General features: G+C 45.8%; 1 protein-coding gene across 1 annotated transcript; it reads right to left on the bottom strand.

The window, feature by feature from the left end:
* Positions 1–575: 575 nt before the first annotated feature.
* chrna2a (cholinergic receptor, nicotinic, alpha 2a (neuronal)) lies at positions 576–16809 on the bottom strand. Its single transcript, XM_055862678.1, has 7 exons — positions 16598–16809; positions 11754–11905; positions 11631–11675; positions 8755–8864; positions 5120–5339; positions 4030–4977; positions 576–2239 (listed from the first exon to the last, which is right to left on the bottom strand). Exons 1-7 carry the CDS (start codon positions 16668–16670, stop codon positions 2114–2116), a joined length of 1674 nt encoding a protein of 557 aa, XP_055718653.1. The 5' UTR covers positions 16671–16809; the 3' UTR covers positions 576–2113.
* Positions 16810–19438: the final 2629 nt, after the last annotated feature.

Raw genomic sequence — 19438 nt, 5'->3', positions numbered from 1 at the left:
CTAACTACTGTGATATGTGGTTGTCCCACCTAGCTATCTGAATATACTAGCTACTGTGATATGTGGTTGTCCCACCTAGCTATCTGAATATACTAACTACTGTGATATGTGGTTGCCCCACCTAGCTATCTGAAGATGAATATACTAACTACTGTGATATGTGGTTGTCCCACCTAGCTATCTGAATATACTAACTACTGTGATATGTGGTTGCCCCACCTAGCTATCTGAAGATGAATATACTAACTACTGTGATATGTGGTTGTCTCACCTAGCTATCTGAAGATGAATATACTAACTACTGTGATATGTGGTTGTCCCACCTAGCTATCTGAAGATGAATATACTAACTACTGTGATATGTGGTTGTCTCACCTAGTTATCTGAAGATGAATATACTAACTACTGTGATATGTGGTTGTCTCACCTAGCTATCTGAAGATGAATATACTAACTACTATGATATGTGGTTGTCTCACCTAGTTATCTGAAGATGAATATACTAACTACTGTGATATGTGGTTGTCTCACCTAGTTATCTGAAGATGAATATACTAACTACTGTGATATGTGGTTGTCTCACCTAGCTATCTGAAGATGAATATACTAACTACTGTGATATGTGGTTGTCCCACCTAGCTATCTGAAGATTAATATACTAACTACTGTGATATGTGGTTGTCTCACCTAGTTATCTGAAGATGAATATACTAACTACTGTGATATGTGGTTGTCCCACCTAGCTATCTGAATATACTAACTACTGTGATATGTGGTTGTCCCACCTAGCTATCTGAATATACTAACTACTGTGATATGTGGTTGTCTCACCTAGTTATCTGAAGATGAATATACTAACTACTGTGATATGTGGTTGTCTCACCTAGCTATCTGAATATACTAACTACTGTGATATGTGGTTGTCTCACCTAGCTATCTGAAGATGAATATACTAACTACTGTAGTATGTGGTTGTCTCACCTAGCTATCTGAAGATGAATATACTAACTACTGTGATATGTGGTTGTCCCACCTAGCTATCTGAAGGTGAATATACTAACTACTGTGATATGTGGTTGTCTCACCTAGTTATCTGAAGATGAATGGCCTGTAAGTCGCTCTGGATAAGAGGGTCTGCTAAATGACTAACATGCTGTAATCAGGACTTTTTGGAGTATAAAAATGTTTAACCATTACAAATTATATTTTCCCTAATCCCTAAACCCAAACCTTAAGCATAAAATAGCACTTGAACAAATTCAGGACCTGACTTTTCAAAACAGTTCTTGTTTTCCTACCTTTTCAGGATATTAAGGTGAAATGTGAGGACATTGGGGTGCTGATAATATAGGAAAACTGGTGCGCACCCGGAAACAACACAAAGCCTCCCTTTCCAGTTCTCACCAGCAGAGGGGGCTCTTCTCTTTCTAAGAGTGTAGGGGCCGTCGCTAACTGCTAGCCCAGAGAACACATACTCTGCTGTGTTCCCATTCTCTACCCTTTACCCAGAAGTGTGCACTTATTCACTTCCCCTCATGCATTTAAAAACATTGGATTTGTGCAAGCATCCCTCCAGCTCTACCTCCCTCACCACTCCAATCCCTCTATCTTCCTCTCTCTCTCTCTCTACTATTCATCGGCAGACCTAACTATACATTGATCATTTAATGTCCATACAAAGACAGACATTTTTATTTTTATTCACCAATAAGTCTTAGATGTTAAATAGGTCAATCTTTATCATTTTTTGGGGGGGTAGGGTGCTTCTTGAAGTTGTGACTTGGCCCCAGTTCCTCAACATTGGTAACGTTGACACTAGATTGTAGAACAGAGAAGGATAGAGTTCTAGAATGTCTGGACTAAGGAACAGTTCTAGAACGCTTCTAGATCATTCCGGAGAGCCATAGTAGAAGGACGAGCCCTAAGGTACACACACACACACACCACCGTGAGACCCCGGCCATGACCCCACTCTCCGAGAGTGGCTCAGGGAGAGTTGGGATATGCAAAATACACAGTTGTACATGTGTGAAATAGGACAAATATAAGCACCCACCAAATAATAATAATTATTAATATTATTATTATTACACACACACACACACACAGGGTTCTAGATCATGCCGGCCAGCCAGGGTGGTAAGAACAATCCGATGGTTCCCAGGAGACACACGATGATGAACATCCACAGGAAGATACGATCTATCACCATGGCAACGTACTTCCAGTCCTCCTTCACCTGGACACACACACACACACACAAGTTAACATTGTAAAAAGACCACAAAACACACAAATCCAGAGACAGATTCTACTCAGTTCTCTTCCCTCGCTCTCCATCTCCCCTAAATCGTGTGTTGTTGGTCAGTAGGGAGTTGTAGTTCTCTGAATGATACAGTAGGGAGCAGTAGTTCTCTCTGTGGTACAGTTGGGAGTTGTAGTTTGCTCTGTGATACAGTAGGGAGTTGTAGTTCTGTGTGGTACAGTAGGGAGTGGGAGTGCTCTGTGTGGTACAGTAGGGAGTTGTAGTTCTATGTGTGGTACAGTAGGGAGTTGTAGTTCTATGTGTGGTACAGTAGGGAGTTGTAGTTCCCTGTGGTGCAACGGGAGTTGTAGTTCTCTGTGTGAAGCAGATTCTACATTTTGCTCTCTATGTATCCTAATTATTGTGTTGTTGGTCAGTAGGAAGCGATAGTTTTCTGTGTGGTACAGTAGAGAGTTGTAGTTCTCTGTGTCGTAAAGTAGAGAGTTGTAGTTCTATGTGTGGTAAAGTAGGGAAATTCTCTGTGTGGTCAGTCCCTCAGATCTTCTGGCACTGATCCTATAGGTGCTCTGAATGTCAGAACCAAAACTTTTGGTGAGTCAGCCTTCAGTCACTATGGTCCTAGCCTTGGGAGCAGGGAACAGCTGTAGAATGTCTGGAGGAGGGAACAGCTGTAGAATGTCTGGAGGAGGGAACGGTCGTAGAATGTCTGGAGGAGGGAACGGTCGTAGAATGTCTGGAGGAAGGGAACGGTCGTAGAATGTCTGGAGGAGGGAACGGTCGTAGAATGTCTGGAGGAGGGAACGGTCGTAGAATGTCTGGAGGATGGAACAGCTGTAGAATGTCTGGAGGAGGGAACGGTCGTAGAATGTCTGGAGGAGGGAACGGTCGTAGAATGTCTGGAGGAGGGAACGGTCGTAGAATGTCTGGAGGAGGGAACGGTCGTAGAATGTCTGGAGGAGGGAACGGTCGTAGAATGTCTGGAGGAGGGAACGGTCGTAGAATGTCTGGAGGAGGGAACGGTCGTAGAATGTCTGGAGGAGGGAACGGTCGTAGAATGTCTGGAGGAGGGAACGGTCGTAGAATGTCTGGAGGAGGGAACGGTCGTAGAATGTCTGGAGGAGGGAACGGTCGTAGAATGTCTGGAGGAGGGAACAGCTGTAGAATGTCTGGAGGAGGGAACAGCTGTAGAATGTCTGGAGGAGGGAACAGCTGTAGAATGTCTGGAGGAGGGAACAGCTGTAGAATGTCTGGAGGAGGGAACAGCTGTAGAATGTCTGGAGGAGGGAACAGCTGTAGAATGTCTGGAGGAGGGAACAGCTGTAGAATGTCTGGAGGAGGGAACAGCTGTAGAATGTCTGGAGGAGGGAACAGCTGTAGAATGTCTGGAGGAGGGAACAGCTGTAGAATGTCTGGAGGAGGGAACAGCTGTAGAATGTCTGGAGGAGGGAACGGTCGTAGAATGTCTGGAGGAGGGAACAGTTGTAGAATGTCTGTATTTTTGACTGCATTAGTCTTGTGTCCACTTATTTTATTATTGTTTTACTATGTCAATTTGTTTTTATCTTTCTCACCTTGTATTATTTTATTTTTCAAGCTCTTTGAAATTAATCCTTTAATAAATGTGCTCTAGAAAATCAAGTTGGATTTAGTTTGATTACAGTAGGGAGTTGTAGTTCCCTGTGTGGTGCAGTAGGGTGTTGTAGTTCTCTGGTGTGGTGCAGTAGGGTGTAGTAGTTCCCTGTGTGGTGCAGTAGTGGTCTCACAGAGAAGTCTTGGTCCTCGGCTCTGAGGTGTTCAGCGATGTACGTCACCCCCTCCAGGGCTTGTAATACTGCAGGAGACAGGGCTGGAGCTGGGGCGTGGGCCATACCAACATCAGGACCTGGGGGAGCGAAGTCCCAGTCTGGGGTCAGACTCAGATTGGGGGGCCGCTGGGTGGTGTGAGTCTTGGGGATGAGGGAGGTGTAGACGGGCAGGCGAGGAGAGGGAGGGGGAAAGGAGAAGGATGGAGGAAGCCTCAACCTCCCCCCTAACCCCGCGTCCATCTCCGTATCCAAGTAACCATGGCGAATCACATCCTCGTCCTCGTTACCATGGAGATCAACATCGGACTCCCGCATGAGCCAGGTGTGAGCTGTGGAATGCGACGAAGCGCGGGAGGGGCCAGGTGTTCTGAAGGTTCCGAAGGGGTGGAGTTTGCCTACTAAGCCCCTCCTCCTGAGGTCAGGCGGGGGTCGTTTCATGCAGAGCCACCGGGGAATGGCAGACAGGAACAGTGTCCGAACCCAGCCAGGCATGGTGTGAGTAGCAGAGGAACGATGGTGGACGTTCAGGACAAACACCGTTATCACAATAGACAGAGTGACGAAGATCATGGTGAAAAGGAGATACTCCCCGATGAGAGGAATCACCAGGGAGGTGGAAGGGATGATCTCAGTGATGAGCAGGAGGAAGACGGTGAGAGAGAGTAAGACAGAGATACACAGAGTGATCTTCTCTCCACAGTCAGAAGGCAGATAGAACACGAGGACGGTGAGACAGGAGATGAGGAGACAAGGGATAATGAGGTTGACAGTGTAGAATAGAGGCAGGCGTCTGATCATGAAATAGTAGGTTATATCAGGGTAGATCTCATGGCAACAGTCATACTTCTTAGTGTTGTAGGTTCCCACTGCGTTCACTATAGCCCATTCACCACTCTCCCAGTAGTCCTGGAGCAGAAACAGAGACACAGGTGGTTGTGTGTGTAAATCTGGGTGTGTGTCTCCGTGTGTGTGGAAATTTGTGTGTGTGTGTGTGTAAATATGTGTGAATCTGTGTGTGTCTTTGCGTGTGTGTGTGCGCAACACCTACCTTCAGATCGACAGTATCCCCTATAGGCTCTAGATCTATCTTAGCTCTGTCGTAGGTCCAGGAGCCAAACTTCATTTTACAATTCTGCTGATCGAAGGGGAAGAAGGTGACGTCTATAGAGCAGGAGGACTTATAGATGGCCGGGGGAACCCAGCGCACATGACCACTATGGAACAGATGAGCCTTGGTCATATGGGTCACTGAAAACTCACCATCCGCACTGGGGAGATACACAGAGAGAGAGAGAGAGAGAGGGAGGGAGGGAGGGAGGGAGGGAGAGGGAGGGAGGGAGAGAGAGAGCGAGGGGGAGGGAGGGAGGGAGAGAAAGACAGCGAGAGAGAGGGAGGGAAAGAGAGTGAGAGGGAGGGAGGGAGGGAGAGAGAAAGAGAGCGAGAAGGTGGGAGGGAGAGAGAGGGAGCGAGATGGGAGGGAGGGAAGGAGGGAGGGAAAGAGAGTGAGAGGGTGGGAGGGAGGGAAAGAGAGGGAGAGAGGGAGAGAGAGTGGGAGGGGGGGGAGAGAAAGAGAGCGAGAGAGAGAAGAAGATAGAAAAAGGGGGGAGGAAGACTCTTCAGACCAGGGAGTGATGTGCAGCACTACTACCCCTTCCTGTCTTATTCCAAAACAATAGAATCTAAAGACCAAAACAAGGGAAAGGCGTGTTGCTTCATTATTCTGGAAATCAAACGTGAGTAAAGGAACCCTAAGCGATGCTCGTTTAAGGAGCGGTAGAATGATATGTGAATGTTGATGATGAATTCTGTGTGATGTCTTCCTCTGCCGGGGGGACGGGACACGACTGTCTGATGCAAGACAGCCTTGTCTTTACAACTGGTGGTGAGAAAGTCAGGTAGGGAGAACCACAGATTACCGTTTATAGAACCATAACTAGAGAACCACAGATTACCGTTTATAGAACCATAACTGGAGAACCACAGATTACGTTTATAGAACCATAACTAGAGAACCACAGATTACCGTTTATAGAACCATGACTAGAGAACCACAAATTACCGTTTATAGAACCATAACTAGAGAACCACAGATTACCGTTTATAGAACCATAACTAGAGAACCACAAATTACCTTTTATAGAACCATAACTAGAGAACCACAGATTACCGTTTATAGAACCATAACTAGAGAACCACAGATTACCGTTTATAGAACCATAACTAGAGAACCACAAATTACCGTTTATAGAACCATAACTGGAGAACCACAGATTACTGTTTATAGAACCATAGCTAGAGAACCACAGATTACCGTTTATAGAACCATAACTAGAGAACCACAGATTACCATTTATAGAACCATAACTAGAAAACCACAAATTACCGTTTATAGAACCATAACTGGAGAACCTCAAATTACCGTTTATAGAACCATAACTGGAGAACCACAGATTACTGTTTATAGAACCATAACTAGAGAACCACAGATTACCGTTTATAGAACCATAACTAGAGAACCACAAATTACCATTTATAGAACCATAACTGGATAACCACAGATTACTGTTTATAGAACCATAGCTAGAGAACCACAGATTACCGTTTATAGAACCATACCTAGAGAACCACAGATTACCGTTTATAGAACCATAACTAGAGAACCACAAATTACCATTTATAGAACCATACCTAGAGAACCACAGATTACCGTTTATAGAACCATAACTGGAGAACCACAGATTACTGTTTATAGAACCATAACTAGAGAACCACAGATTACCGTCTATAGAACCATGACTAGAGAACCACAAATTACCGTTTATAGAACCATAACTGGAGAACCACAGATTACTGTTTATAGAACCATAGCTAGAGAACCACAGATTACCGTTTATAGAACCAAAACTAGAGAACCGCATATTACAATTTATAGAACCATAACTAGAGAACCACAGATTACCGTTTATAGAACCATAACTAGAGAACCACAAATTACCATTTATAGAACCATAACTAGAGAACCACAGATTACCGTTTATAGAACCATAACTGGAGAACCACAGATTACTGTTTATAGAACCATAACTAGAGAACCACAGATTACCGTCTATAGAACCATGACTAGAGAACCACAAATTACCGTTTATAGAACCATAACTGGAGAACCACAGATTACTGTTTATAGAACCATAGCTAGAGAACCACAGATTACCGTTTATAGAACCATAACTGGAGAACCACAGATTACTGTTTATAGAACCATACCTAGAGAACCACAGATTACCGTTTATAGAACCATAACTAGAGAACCACAGATTACGTTTATATAACCATAACTAGAGAACCACAGATTTCTGCTTTAAAGAACCACAACTATAGAACCACAGATTACCGTTTATAGAACCATAACTAGAGAACCACAGATTACAGTTTATAGAACCATAACTAGAGAACCACGTATTACCGTTTATAGAACCACAACAATAGAACCACGGATTATAGCTTTACAGAACCACACCTAGAGAACCACAGATTGCTGTTTATAGAACCACACCCATGGAACCACAGATTGCAGCTTTACAGAACCACAACTATAGAACCACAGCTTTATAGAACCACAACTGTAAAATCACAGATTACTGTTTGTAGAACCACAATTATAGAATAAAACATGACTGTTTTATAGAACCACAACTATAGAACCACTGATTACTGCTGTACAGAAACAACTAGAGAACCACAAATTACTGTTTATTTAACCACAACTACAGAACCACAGATTACTGTTTTATAGAACCACAACTATAGAACAAAACATGACTGTATTATAGAACCACAACTATAGAACAAAACATGACTGTTTTATAGAACCACAACTATAGAACAAAACATGACTGTTTTATAGAACCACAACTATAGAACAAAACATGACTGTTTTATAGAAACACAACTACTATATAGAACTATGAATTTCAGTATGCTCCCTCTAGAACTACCTGATGATTACTGGCTGTCCACCTGGTCGTGCTGCTGCTCCAGTTTTAACTGTTCTGCTATGGTACCCTGACCTGTTCACTGGACGTGCTACCTTGTCCCGGACCATTCCCTTTTGCTCTCTCTCTCGACCTCTCTACCTCTCTCTACCTCTCTCTCTCGACCTCTCGACCTCTGAATGCTCTGCTATGAAAAGCCAACTGACATTTACTCCTGAGGTACTGACCTGTTGCACTCTCTACAACCAATGTGATTCTTTTTTGACCCTGCTGGTCATCTATGAATGTTTGAACATCTTGAAGAACGATCTGGCCTTATATATAATCTCCACCCGGTAAAGCCAGAAGAGAACTGGTCACCCTTCAGAACCTGGTTCCTCTCTAGGTTTCTACCTAAATTTCCTGCCTTTCAAGGGAGTATTTCCCAGCCACCATGCTTTGAAATCTGCATTGCTTGCTGTTTGGGGTTTTGGGCACAACTGTAGAACCACAGATTACTGCCTCCTCCTACACAGCTATAGAACCACAGATTACTGCCATCTCCTACACAACTATAGAACCACAGATTACTGCCTCCTCCTACACAATTAATTGATCACTACACATCTCTGTGTGTGTGTGTGTGTGTGTGTGTGTGTGTGTGTGTGTGTGTGTGTGTGTGTGTGTGTGTGTGTGTGTGTGTGTGACTGACTTGTTATAGAGGACGATGTCAGGTACCCAGATCAGTTCAGAAGGTACTCTAATGGACGTCACGTTGTCGTAGTCAGATGGACGCCACCGCAGTTTATAGTCACTCCACTCCTACACACACACACACACGATACGATTAAAGTCACTCCACTCCTGGAGGGGTTAACCACAGGACAAACAAGAATACTTAAAAGTTTCCATCGTCTCAGGAGCTTTCTCCATGTTGTTCTGAATGTCCTAGGCTGCGTTTACACAGGCAGACGAATTCTAATAGTTTTTCACCAATTGCATCTTTTGACTTGACCAATCAGATTAGCTCTTGCCAATAATTGGCTGCCTGTGTAAATGCAGCCATAGACATCGAGGAAAGTAGAGACAATATTACTATTCTTTCCTGTTTCAGCCGATAATATAAACGAACAGTGTTCTAACCTGTTTCAGCCACTAATAGAACAGTGTTCTAACCTGTTTCAGCCGCTAATAGAATAAAACAGTGTTCTAACCTGTTTCAGCCACTAATAGAACAGTGTTCTAACCTGTTTCAGCCGCTAATAGAATAAAACAGTGTTCTAACCTGTTTCAGCCACTAATAGAACAGTGTTCTAACCTGTTTCAGCCACTAATAGAACAGTGTTCTAACCTGTTTCAGCCACTAATAGAACAGTGTTCTAACCTGTTTCAGCCGCTAATAGAATAAAACAGTGTTCTAACCTGTTTCAGCCACTAATAGAATAGAACGGTGTTCTAACCTGTTTCAGCCACTAATATAATAGAACAGTGTTCTAACCTGTTTCAGCCACTAATAAAATAGAACTGTGTTCTAACCTGTTTCAGCCACTAATATAATAGAACAGTGTTCTAACCTGTTTCAGCCACTAATATAATAGAACAGTGTTCTAACCTGTTTCAGCCACTAATAGAATAGAACAGTGTTCTAACCTGTTTCAGCCACTAATAAAATAGAACCGTGTTCTAACCTGTTTCAGCCACTAATATAATAGAACAGTGTTCTAACCTGTTTCAGCCACTAATATAATAGAACAGTGTTCTAACCTGTTTCAGCCACTAATACAATAGAACAGTGTTCTAACCTGTTTCAGCCACTAATAGAATAGAACAGTGTTCTAACCTGTTTCAGCCACTAATAGAACAGAACAGTGTTCTAACCTGTTTCAGCCACTACTATAATAGAACAGTGTTCTAACCTGTTTCAGCCACTAATACAATAGAACAGTGTTCTAACCTGTTTCAGCCACTAATACAATAGAACAGTGTTCTAACCTGTTTCAGCCACTAATAGAATAGAACAGTGTTCTAACCTGTTTCAGCCACTAATAGAATAGAACAGTGTTCTAACCTGTTTCAGCCACTAATAGAATAGAACAGTGTTCTAACCTGTTTCAGCCACTAATAGAATAGAACAGTGTTCTAACCTGTTTCAGCCACTAATAGAATAGAACAGTGTTCTAACCTGTTTCAGCCACTAATAGAATAGAACAGTGTTCTAACCTGTTTCAGCCACTAATAGAATAGAACAGTGTTCTAACCTGTTTCAGCCACTAATAGAATAGAACAGTGTTCTAACCTGTTTCAGCCACTAATAGAATAGAACAGTGTTCTAACTTGTTTCAGCCACTAATATAATAGAACAGTGTTCTAACCTGTTTCAGCCACTAATATAATAGAACAATGCTCTAACTTGTTTCAGCCACTAATAGAATAGAACGGTGTTCTGACCTGTTTCAGCCACTAATATAATAGAACAATGCTCTAACTTGTTTCAGCCACTAATAGAATAGAACGGTGTTCTAACCTGTTTCAGCCACTAATATAATAGAACAATGCTCTAACTTGTTTCAGCCACTAATAGAATAGAACGGTGTTCTAACCTGTTTCAGCCACTAATATAATAGAACAATGCTCTAACTTGTTTCAGCCACTAATAGAATAGAACGGTGTTCTAACCTGTTTCAGCCACTAATATAATAGAACAATGCTCTAACTTGTTTCAGCCACTAATAGAATAGAACGGTGTTCTAACCTGTTTCAGCCACTAATATAATAGAACAATGCTCTAACTTGTTTCAGCCACTAATAGAATAGAACGGTGTTCTAACCTGTTTCAGCCACTAATATAATAGAACAATGCTCTAACTTGTTTCAGCCACTAATAGAATAGAACGGTGTTCTAACCTGTTTCAGCCACTAATATAATAGAACAATGCTCTAACTTGTTTCAGCCACTAATAGAATAGAACGGTGTTCTAACCTGTTTCAGCCACTAATATAATAGAACAATGCTCTAACTTGTTTCAGCCACTAATAGAATAGAACGGTGTTCTAACCTGTTTCAGCCACTAATATAATAGAACAATGCTCTAACTTGTTTCAGCCACTAATAGAATAGAACGGTGTTCTAACCTGTTTCAGCCACTAATATAATAGAACAATGCTCTAACTTGTTTCAGCCACTAATAGAATAGAACGGTGTTCTAACCTGTTTCAGCCACTAATATAATAGAACAATGCTCTAACTTGTTTCAGCCACTAATAGAATAGAACGGTGTTCTAACCTGTTTCAGCCACTAATATAATAGAACAATGCTCTAACTTGTTTCAGCCACTAATAGAATAGAACGGTGTTCTAACTTGTTTCAGCCACTAATAGAATAGAACGGTGTTCTAACCTGTTTCAGCCACTAATATAATAAAACAATGCTCTAACTTGTTTCAGCCACTAATAGAATAGAACGGTGTTCTAACCTGTTTCAGCCACTAATAGAATAGAACGGTGTTCTAACCTGTTTCAGCCACTAATATAATAGAACGGTGTTCTAACCTGTTTCAGCCACTAATAGAATAGAACGGTGTTCTAACCTGTTTCAGCCATACGTTGGTGGTCATCATCTGGTTCTTCTCATCCTGAGGGTGAAGGATACAGATTTGATTGATTGAGTGATAGATTATGTGTAGAAAACATGAACGTGCAAGTTGTCTTACCACGTCTATGAGTTGTGCGATGGACAGACCGAACTTGACGATGACAACGTCGCTGATGTTTCGTACGGGGCGGGACCACTTGTTATAGCCAACGAACAGCCTGTTGAACAACCTGTCCTCTGCATGGGCATGAGTCCAGTCATGACTTAACACTGAGGAAGAACCCCCACCCACCCACACACACACACACACACACACACACACACACACACACAAACACACACTAGCTATAATCAGTCACAAATTAATCGGAAAGATATGAACCAGTCTAAAATGACAATGGAATCTTAAAGGGCCAATCTGCAGTTGAAACAGAAACAAAGGGTTTCCCAGACACTATTTTGGTAAAAAGCTGAGGGACGAGGGGCTGGAGAAATGTAACCACTCTCAAATTCATAGACAGAACTACTAGAGAGAGAGAGAGTGAAGGTGGGGGGATAGAGAGAGTGAAGGTGGGGGGATAGAGAGAGAGAGGTGGGGGATAGAGAGAGAGAGGTGGGGGATAGAGAGAGAGAGGTGGGGGATAGAGAGAGTGAAGGTGGGGGGATAGAGAGAGAGAGAGAGAGAGAGAGAGAGAGGTGGGGGATAGAGAGAGAGAGAGGTGGGGGATAGAGAGAGAGAGAGGTGGGGGGATAGAGAGAGAGAGAAGGTGGGGGGATAGAGAGAGAGAGGTGGGGGGAGAGAGTGAAGGTGGGGGGATAGAGAGAGAGAGGTGGGGGATAGAGAGTGAAGGTGGGGGGATAGAGAGAGAGAGGTGGGGGATAGAGAGTGAAGGTGGGGGGATAGAGAGAGAGAGGTGGGGGGATAGAGAGAGAGAGAGGTGGGGGGATAGAGAGAGAGAGGTGGGGGGATAGAGAGAGAGAGGTGGGGGGATAGAGAGAGAGAGGTGGGGGGATAGAGAGAGAGAGGTGGGGGGATAGAGAGAGAGAGGTGGGGGGATAGAGAGAGAGGGGTGGGGGGATAGAGAGAGTGAAGGTGGGGGGATAGAGAGAGAGAGGTGGGGGATAGAGAGAGAGAGGTGGGGGGATAGAGAGAGAGGGGTGGGGGGATAGAGAGAGAGAGGTGGGGGGATAGAGAGAGAGAGGTGGGGGATAGAGAGAGAGAGAGGTGGGGGATAGAGAGAGAGAGAGGTGGGGGATAGAGAGAGAGAGAGGTGGGGGGATAGAGAGAGAGAGAGGTGGGGGGATAGAGAGAGAGAGGTGGGGGGATAGAGAGAGAGAGGTGGGGGGATAGAGAGAGAGAGGTGGGGGATAGAGAGAGAGAGGTGGGGGATAGAGAGTGAAGGTGGGGGGATAGAGAGAGTGAAGGTGGGGGGATAGAGAGAGAGAGGTGGGGGATAGAGAGAGAGGTTGGGGGATAGAGAGAGAGAGGTGGGGGATAGAGAGAGAGAGAGGTGGGGGGATAGAGAGTGAAGGTGGGGGGATAGAGAGAGTGAAGGTGGGGGATAGAGAGAGAGAAGGTGGGGGGATAGAGAGAGAGAGGTGGGGGGATAGAGAGAGAGAGGTGGGGGGATAGAGAGAGAGAAGGTGGGGGGATAGAGAGAGAGAGGTGGGGGATAGAGAGAGAGAGGTGGGGGGATAGAGAGAGAGGAGTGGGGGAGAGAGAGAGAGTGAAGGTGGGGGGATAGAGAGAGAGAGGTGGGGGATAGAGAGAGAGAGAAGGTGGGGGGATAGAGAGAGAGAGGTGGGGGATAGAGAGAGAGAGGTGGGGGGATAGAGAGAGAGGAGTGGGGGAGAGAGAGAGAGTGAAGGTGGGGGATAGAGAGAGAGAGGTGGGGGATAGAGAGAGAGAGGTGGGGGGATAGAGAGAGAGGAGTGGGGGAGAGAGAGAGAGTGAAGGTGGGGGATAGAGAGAGAGAGGTGGGGGGATAGAGAGAGAGAGGTGGGGGGATAGAGAGAGAGAGGTGGGGGGATAGAGAGAGAGAGGTGGGGGGATAGAGAGAGAGAGGTGGGGGGATAGAGAGAGTGAAGGTGGGGGGATAGAGAGAGAGAGGTGGGGGATAGAGAGAGAGAGGTGGGGGATAGAGAGAGAGAGGTGGGGGAATAGAGAGAGTGAAGGTGGGGGGATAGAGAGAGAGAGGTGGGGGATAGAGAGAGAGAGGTGGGGGGATAGAGAGAGAGAGGTGGGGGGATAGAGAGAGTGAAGGTGGGGGGATAGAGAGAGTGAAGGTGGGGGGATAGAGAGAGAGAGGTGGGGGATAGAGAGAGAGAGGTGGGGGGATAGAGAGAGTGAAGGTGGGGGGATAGAGAGAGAGAGGTGGGGGATAGAGAGAGAGAGGTGGGGGGATAGAGAGAGAGAGGTGGGGGGATAGAGAGAGAGAGGTGGGGGGATAGAGAGAGAGAGGTGGGGGATAGAGAGAGAGAGGTGGGGGGATAGAGAGAGTGAAGGTGGGGGATAGAGAGAGAGAGGTGGGGGATAGAGAGAGAGAGGTGTGGGATAGAGAGAGAGAGGTGGGGGGATAGAGAGAGAGAGGTGGGGGATAGAGAGAGAGAGGTGGGGGATAGAGAGAGAGAGGTGGGGGGATAGAGAGAGAGGAGTGGGGGAGAGAGAGAGAGAGAGGTGGGGGATAGAGAGAGAGAGGTGGGGGGATAGAGAGAGAGGAGTGGGGGATAGAGAGAGAGAGAGGTGGGGGATAGAGAGAGAGAGAGGTGGGGGATAGAGAGAGAGAGAGAGGTGGGGGGATAGAGAGAGAGGGTGGGGGATAGAGAGAGAGAGGTGGGGGGATAGAGAGAGTGAAGGTGGGGTGATAGAGAGAGAGAGGTGGGGGATAGAGAGAGAGGTTGGGGGATAGAGAGAGAGAGGTGGGGGATAGAGAGAGAGGGGTGGGGGGATAGAGAGTGAAGGTGGGGGGATAGAGAGAGTGAAGGTGGGGGATAGAGAGAGAGAGGTGGGGGGATAGAGAGAGAGAGGTGGGGGATAGAGAGAGAGAGAGGTGGGGGATAGAGAGAGAGAGAGGTGGGGGATAGAGAGAGAGAGAGAGAGGTGGGGGGAGAGAGAGAGAGAGAGGATGGGGGATAGAGAGAGAGAGGTGGGGGGATAGAGAGAGTGAAGGTGGGGGGATAGAGAGAGAGAGAGGTGGGGGGATAGAGAGAGAGAGGTGGGGGGATAGAGAGAGTGAAGGTGGGGGGATAGAGAGAGAGAGGTGGGGGGATAGAGAGAGGTGGGGGGATAGAGAGAGAGAAGGTGGGGGGATAGAGAGAGAGAAGGTGGGGGGATAGAGAGAGAGAGGTGGGGGGATAGAGAGAGAGAGGTGGGGGATAGAGAGTGAAGGTGGGGGGATAGAGAGAGAGAGGTGGGGGATAGAGAGTGAAGGTGGGGGGATAGAGAGTGAAGGTGGGGGGAGAGAGAGAGGTGGGGGGATAGAGAGAGAGAGGTGGGGGGATAGAGAGAGAGAGGTGGGGGGATAGAGAGAGAGAGGTGGGGGATAGAGAGAGAGAGGTGGGGGGATAGAGAGAGAGGGGTGGGGGGATAGAGAGAGAGGGGTGGGGGGATAGAGAGAGTGAAGGTGGGGGGATAGAGAGAGAGGGGTGGGGAGATAGAGAGAGAGGTGGGGGATAGAGAGGAGGTGGGGGGATGTGGAGGTGGGGGGATAGCGAGAGAGAGTTTGGGGATAGAGAGAGACGGAGAGAGAGAGAGAGAGAGAGGTGGGGGATAGAGAGAGAGAGAGAAGAGGTGGGGGATAGTGAGAGACGGAGAGAGACAGAGAGAGAGAGGTAGGGGGATAGCGAGAGAGTGAGGAGGTGGGGGATAGAGAGAGAGAGGTGGGGGGATAGCGAGAGAGTGATGAGGTGGGGGGATAGTGAGAGAGAGGTGGAGGGATATAGAGAGAGAGAAGAGGTGGAGGGATAGAGAGAGAGAGGTGGGGGGATGGAGAGAGAGAGAGAGTGAGGAGCTGGGGGATAGAGAGAGATGGAGAGAGAGAGAGAGAGTTGGGGGATAGAGAGAGAGAGAGAAGAGGTGGGGGGATAGTGAGAGACGGAGAGACAGAGAGAGAGAGGTAGGGGGATAGCGAGAGAGTGAGGAGGTGGGGGATAGAGAGAGAGAGGTGGGGGGATAGCGAGAGAGTGATGAGGTGGGGGGATAGTGAGAGAGAGGTGGGGGGATATATAGAGAGAGAGAAGAGGTGGAGGGATAGAGAGAGAGAGGTGGGAGGATGGAGAGAGAGAGAGAGAGAGAGTGAGGAGCTGGGGGATAGAGAGAGATGGAGAGAGAGAGTTGGGGGATAGAGAGAGAGAGAGAAGAGGTGGGGGATAGTGAGAGACGGAGAGAGACAGAGAGAGAGAGGTAGGGGGATAGCGAGAGAGTGAGGAGGTGGGGGAGAGAGAGAGAGAGTGGGGGATAGAGAGGTAGATTTGAGTGTAAAGTGTTCTGCTGGGCCACTCCGCTATAGAAGATCCTCAGGCCTTATTAGTTATGATTGCCTTGGACCATTAATTCAATATACATCACGTCAATCGGCTAACTGGGAGATACATTGTCTCACATAATCAGTAACAGCTTTGAGTAACTAAACCTGCCACCTACAGAAAAAAAGGCTAGACAATACTCAAAACGGACTATCCTTGAAAATAAAAGACTTTGATGAGCTTTGACTGTCAATGGATATTGGATAAATCTGAAAAAGTCATAATTCAGTTTAACAACATGTAGGCTATGATGCTATACTGTTTGGTTACAGTTTGGTTGTGCGTAACGTTTCTTTTTTTTGTTGGCGAATATAAAGCCTCATTTTCTCACTCTTATTTTCCAAGGTAGGTAAACCTATATATAGGTTGGCAACGCCAGTGGGCACAGACACCGAACAAGCGAGGCGCATGAGGCTACAGAGGCACTGTATAACTTACCCGGGTTGATGAGGATTAAACCGTAAACCACTGCGGTGCGCGTGTATAAGAGGTATCCGCTGTTTCCTTCCATAATTCCCTTTTTTCCCTTTTACATATAAACGTTCCAAGTGAACGGAAAAGTCGCGTCAAAAAGTGCTTATTCCCTTGTCCCTTTCGTGATCTCTAGTCCAGCCAACCACTTTCTAAATCCTGAGAGACTGAGAGATGGAACTAACCACACTCTGTCTGCGGTGCTGTGTCCTCAACAAGATCTCACCGTTTGACTTCAGTATTCAACGTTTGTCCAGGGGACTCAACGAAAAAGTGTCGACATTTATCCATTCATTCCAAATGGTTTAAGCGACAGCCCCTAAAAAGCAACTAATCCTTTTGAAAACACCCTATGTGGCATCAATATGAGTCAGAAACATTTATTCTATTGTCAAAATTGACTACAAAGTCTCATCTAAAACAGAGTTTGTAACCTCAGTGTGTCACAATGAGTAAATGAGTCACAGTGAGTAAATGAAGGCAAGGTTTGATTTACAATTGTTTCAACAAATCATGTCCCGTTTTGCCAAGCTCCACGTACTAATGGTCCCTCCGCCCACGTCGCTTCCCTTCATTGAATAGGGCTCCGTTGTTTGATGGCCCTCAATGCGTACAATGTTTCACAGGCCCTATACGGATCGACCATGCCTCCACAGCCAAAGTTCTATGGTTTGTGTGACCCTAGCATGCAGAATAAGTGCATGCATGGAGGTTGTCGGTCCCCAAGTCTGCACCAGTAATGCTAGCTTTGTGTGCAACAACCGGTGGTGGTGAGTATAACCAGAGAATATAATGACCTCTCTGGCATAATTTAGCTAACAACTTTAGATAACATTATTGCTGGTTATGTAGGTAGCTATCTTTTCAAAAAGCGAGGCAGGTTAGCTAACAAGGCAGGCTAACGTTTTTTAACAAGGCAGGCTAGCTAACGTTTTAGCTCAAGTTAGCGTATCTAGCTAACTAACGAGCTAGTTAGCTACCTCATTACAACTTAGTTATGATGTAGGTCATGCAAGTATTATTGTCATTATTTATTGTGTATTGTCTAGATACTGCTGGTTATGTAACGTTATCATTTGATAATGCTAGCAGGCCGGCTGGCTAGCTAAAGGCTAGCTAACATTAACTTACAAGATGCATTTGCAAATTAGTTTGTAGCTCATACAAGAGTATTCTGTATTGTCTAGAACTAAATAATGGATGTAGCTATGGTGGTAGCTACCTCATGTCTGAGTCTGACTAATACAGTGAACTAGGAGCGAGAAACCATAACATCGTCACTGGCCTGAATCTAATCCAATCTGGAGCTACAGTCTGTCTACATCGGTAAAGCAGAGAATTAGCGTTCACAGTAAATCAAATTGTATTAGTCACATGCGCCGAATACAACAGGTGTAGACCTTACAGTCAAATACTTACTTACGAGACCCTAACCAAAAATGCAGCTAAATAAATATGGATAAGAATAAGAAATTAAAGTAATAAGTAATTAAAGAGCAGCAGTAAAATAAGAATAGTGAGACTATATACAGGGGGGTACCAATACAGAATCAATGTGCGGGGGCACCAGTTAATTGAGGTAATATGTACATGTAGGTAGAGTTAGTAAAGTGACTATGCATAGATGATAACAACAGAGAGCAGCGTAAAAGGGGGGGGGGGGTGCAATGCAAATATTCTGGGTAGCCATTTGATTAGAAGTTCAGGAGTCTCATGGCTTAGGGGTAGAAGCTGTTTAGAAGCCTCTTGGACCTAGACTTGGCCCTCTGGTACCGCTTGCCGTGCGGTAGCAGAGAGAAGAGTCTATGACTATGATGGCTGGAGTCTTTGGCAATTTTTAGGGCTTCCTCTGACACCGCCTGGTATCGAAATCCTGGATGGCAGGAAGCTTGGCCCCAGTGATGTACTGGACAGTTCGCACTACCCTCTGTAGTGCCTTGCGGTCGAAGGCCAGTGATGCAACCAGTTAGGATGCTCTCGATGGTGCAGCTGTAGAACCTTTTGAATATCTGAGGACCCATGCCAAATCTTCTCAATCTCCTGAGGAGGAATAGGTTTTGTCGTGCCCTCTTCACAACTGTCTTGGTGTGCTTGGACCATGTTAGTTTGTTGGTGATGTGGACACCAAGGAACTTGAAGCTCTCAACCTGCTCCACTGCAGCCCCGTCAATGAGAATGGGGGTGTGCTCGGTCCTCTTTTTCCTGTAGTCCACAATCATCTCCTTTGTCTTGATCACGATGAGGGAGAGTTTGTTGTCCTGGCACCACACGGCCAGGTCTCTGACCTCCTCCCTATTGGCTGTCTCATCGTTGTCGGTGATCAGGCCTACCACTGTTGTGTCATCTACAAATTTAATGATTGTGTTAAAGTCGTGCCTGGCCATACAGTCATGAGTGAACAGAGAGTATAGGAGGGGACTGAGCACGCACCCCTGAGGGGACCCTGTGTTGAGGATCAACGTGGTGGATGTGTTGTTACCTACCCTTACCACCTGGGGGTGGCACGTCAGGAAGTCCGGGATCCAGTTGCAGAGGGAGGTGTTTAGTCCCATGGTCCTTAGCTTATTGATGAGCTTTGAGGGCACTATGGTGTTAAATGCTGAGCTGTGTTCAATGAATAGCATTCTCACATAGGTGTTCCCTTTGTCCAGGTGGGAAAGGGCAGTGTGGAGTGCAATAGAGATTGCATCATCTGTTAGGGCGGTACGCAAATTGGAGTGGGTCTAGGGTTTCTGGGATAATGGTGATGATGTGAGCCATGACCAGCCTTTCGAAGCACTTCATGGCTACAGACGTGAGTGCTACGGT

This window comes from Salvelinus fontinalis, chromosome 15, assembly GCF_029448725.1.
Source record: "Salvelinus fontinalis isolate EN_2023a chromosome 15, ASM2944872v1, whole genome shotgun sequence".
Lineage (NCBI taxonomy): Eukaryota > Metazoa > Chordata > Actinopteri > Salmoniformes > Salmonidae > Salvelinus > Salvelinus fontinalis.
The sequence above is the reverse complement of the archived record's forward strand: the minus strand, read 5'-3'. Positions and strand labels throughout refer to the sequence as shown.

Coding starts and splice junctions, on each gene's coding strand:
- chrna2a (XM_055862678.1), bottom strand. CDS start 16,670: ATGGAAGGAAACAGCGGATACCTCTTATACACGCGCACCGCAGTGGTT. Junction 11,906..16,597: donor TTTAATCCTCATCAACCCGG/GTAAGTTATACA, acceptor GTTCTTCCTCAG/TGTTAAGTCATGACTGGACT. Junction 5,340..8,754: donor GACATCGTCCTCTATAACAA/GTCAGTCACACA, acceptor GTATCTCCCCAG/TGCGGATGGTGAGTTTTCAG.